The sequence below is a fragment of the Lipotes vexillifer genome, unplaced genomic scaffold (assembly GCF_000442215.2).
Source record: "Lipotes vexillifer unplaced genomic scaffold, Lipotes_vexillifer_v1.1 scaffold150, whole genome shotgun sequence".
NCBI lineage: Eukaryota > Metazoa > Chordata > Mammalia > Artiodactyla > Lipotidae > Lipotes > Lipotes vexillifer.
This window is the reverse complement of record NW_006792921.1, coordinates 5423019-5426394: the sequence shown is the minus strand read 5'-3', so window position 1 is coordinate 5426394 and position 3376 is coordinate 5423019. Positions and strand designations below refer to the sequence as shown.

The following is a 3376-nucleotide window of genomic DNA, read 5'->3' as shown; positions in this document are numbered from 1 at the left end:
CACCATGATCAAGTGGGATTTAACCGTAATTCTAAGTATACCTAGTGTGATGGGCTTCTATGAACAGTTTGTCCACAGTGAGGTGGCTTGTGGACCATGGGAACAAGCAGCATGAGGTAAGGACAGTCATCTCTGGCAATGGCTCCAGCACCCCTTTTCTTTAGGGCTTCCACTATGGCATCACTCACAAAATTAACTTCTCTTACTTGGGGCAGAAAAAAGTAGACGCTTATCCAACATAACAGATGGTACAGGCACCACATGATAAAGATTCCAAAAGATCCTTCTAGAGAAATTTTGCTTTATTGAAGGATACATAAAAACAGGGGGAAAAAAAGATATTTCATGACCAGGAAGTAGGTACAGCACCAAGAGACTAAACCTTCTATATAAAGGAGGAGGAGGAGGAGAAAGAAGAGGCAAAAAAAAAAAAAAAAAAAAAAAAAAAAAAAAAAAAAAAAAAAGGAGTAGGGGAGATGGAACAAAAGAAGCAAGCGTGTTGAGGATGAAAGAAAACAAGTTAAAAGGTGTGTGTGATGGAAAGGGGGGAAGGACCAAGACCAGCGACTAAATTTCATTCAAGGGCATAAGATTACACATCCTAGAGCTCAGAGATACCTCAGAAGCAAATTACTTGATCAAGCACCCTCCCTTTAGGACAGGAGAATGTTAGCCTCTGACATTCACCGGAGCCCAGCCATGAGGTATCCACATCTAATACAATCTCTTGACATCAAATGAAGGTCCTTGAAGCAAAGGGCAAGTCTTCTAAAACGCCCCTCCTCACTCAGTTTCTACTAATGATCACAAGAAAAATAAACAGAACTCATTTGCAACCACACTATGCATAGGGAAGAGATTCTGGGTATACCCAACAGGTGCACTTCTGGCTGTGCTCTAGAACCTCCTCAGTCACTATGCCAACTGCTCCTCCCAGACACAAATGTCCTTAGAACACTCCCAGAGGATCACACTACAACCTTAAAAAAAACTGCCCTATGGTCCCCTAGGATGGGAAAATACATCTCTGCCACTCTAAGAGACACTGGGAATGTTTCTCATTTCAAATACATTGCTATTAAAATTTTAAGTGCCCACCTCATTTTCCATAATAAAAAGTTTAATTTCAAAAAAGTGCCTAGCACAGTTTCCAGAACACAGAAGGCTTTTACTTATATACTCATTTATGAAAATGCTCGTCCTGAATCATATTCGCAGCTGAAAAATAGTTACGACCTTCTCAAAATAGGAAGTACTTCCACAAACTGGAAAGCGGGTGGGTCACTATTTTTAAGCCATTCTGCTCAGCGGGGCAAGAAAAGAGTTGCTAAGGCTTGTATTCTATTTTACGGTAATTTCTGAGTCTGTAAAACAAAAAGAAATGCTCAGTGAGAAAACCAAAAACCTTGTGCATATTTTGGAACTGAGACGTAACTCTGATACCTTGGTCTGCACTCGGATGACTCTGCAGGTGACAAAGGGAAAGTGCTTGCTCTGGGGACTTTGTTTGAAAAAGGACCTTTCACCTCTGGGATTCCAGGTTACTGCTGGCATTTATTTGAAACCTTCTGAGACCAGCTCCTTCGCCAGAATTCGAGACTCCCAGAGGACCCCACTGTGGGAATCAGCGCCTCCCTCCCGCTGCCACCGAGGGCATCGTGCCTTTCAAGTCACCCCACATCTCAGGATTTCTTACTTTCCTCGAAGTGAGGAAAGCTACGGCCCTCTCCCAGCCCCTACAGGGGGCTATGTCTGTATAGCACGGGAGACATAGAACTGCTGTGGGGAAACATTCCCGGTCCGCGCAGGCCTCTCTGGTCTCAGGAGGGGCCGTGACCCCGACCCCCAGAAGGCGCGTCCCGACGCCACCCTCCCACGGCTCAGACAAAGGACCAGAACCCTGGCACGCCTCCCACTCACCGCTCAGATAGTTGGTCCACTTGTACAGCACCCCCTCCATGGCGCCCGCGGCCACCTTGCCCTCGCCCGCCGGCCCCCTCACTGCCCCAGGCCCCAGGAGGCGAGGAGCACCGGCAGCAGGGCCATCGCCCGGCGCTGCCGGGCCGGCCACTCCCGGCGCCTAGGCCCGGTGCGGGGACACCCCGCGGGCCTCACATCCCGGGCCCGGGGGCGGGGTCACTGTGGCGGCCTCCGCACGTGAGGACGCAGCCGGCCGGTGGCCCGGCACTGCGGGCCCGGTGCGCTGTCCTCAAGGAGGTCAAGGCACTGGGTGGGTCCGAGGGGCGGCTGAAGCCACCCAAGTGTCCTGAGTGAAGGAGCTGGTTGCTGGCGGCGCCACGGCGCGCTACCTGAGTCCTCGACCCACGGAGCTCGGGGCCCGCTCGCGCATGCCCAGTGCACCGCTTGCGCGTCTGTTCCCAAAATCCACCCCGGGGTTTAGAGGCGCCGGCGCCATGGCTGATGTAGTGAGAGAGGCCCGCGAGGAAAATGAGTCCTGGGAGGCAGGCTTGGGACTAAAAGCAGGGTGAGAAGGGAGGAGGGAGGCCTCTGGGACAACGGTGGAACACAGTCCTGACTCAATGGTGACGTAGATGGGTTCCATCTCCAGATGTTTGGGAGCCACCGTGGCCCCTTAGGGTGCCCCCTGGATTCTAGTCTTCAGGATTCAATTCTTATTCCAAGGCTAATTAATCCTACGCACTTAAAGACTATTGAGGTACCCAACATTATAGGCGTACGGAGATGATGGGAATTTCACGATAGAATACTGTGTGTGGCCAGCGAGCGTAAACAGATGTTGTCTAAACTGTAAAACCTCGCTACAGGAAGTGTGGTCCGCGGACGGCAGCACTGACATCACCTAGGAGCTTCTCGGAATTGTAGGATCTCGCCACAAGCCCAGGAACTCCCGAATCGAACTTTGCATTTTAACAAGATCTCTCGGGGGATTCCTATGCATATGAAAGAGCGAGAAAGGACTGTGCTAAGGATATTTGACTAGGGAAAATGTTAACTATAGATTCAGTGGTAAAAGCAGGTTACGAAACACAGTATACAATTGGATCCTAATTGTTTTAGGCATATGTCACAAAACCATGCACCAAAATGTTAAGATGATTATTTCTGGATGGTGGCGTTACAGGAGATCTTTTTTCTTTCTTTCTTTTTCTTTAGTGTAAGGTTACCAGATTTAGCAAATAAAAACACAGAACAATTAATTCGTTGTTTATCTGAAATTCAAATTTAATTCGGCTCCTTTAACTGGAAACTCTAGTGCTTTCCAGTTTCTTCCAAATCAACAATGAACACGTATTGCTTTTGAAATTATGCGAAAAATGTAAAATAAAAAAATTTAAAGAAAGATGAGCTTGTGTGACTCGTAACTGTGATTACTACTTCTTGAAAGCGGAGGTGT

General features: G+C 48.4%; 1 protein-coding gene across 1 annotated transcript in view; it reads right to left on the bottom strand.

Annotated features, from left to right (window-relative positions):
* Positions 1-2356, bottom strand: part of PLEKHA8 (pleckstrin homology domain containing A8) — a 71660-nt gene extending 69304 nt beyond the window's left edge. Inside the window, exon 1 of the mRNA XM_007466096.1 lies at positions 1921-2356. Coding sequence (XP_007466158.1) covers positions 1921-1960 — 40 coding nt within the window. The 5' untranslated portion in view covers positions 1961-2356. The remainder of the gene's footprint in view (positions 1-1920) is intronic.
* Positions 2357-3376: the final 1020 nt, after the last annotated feature.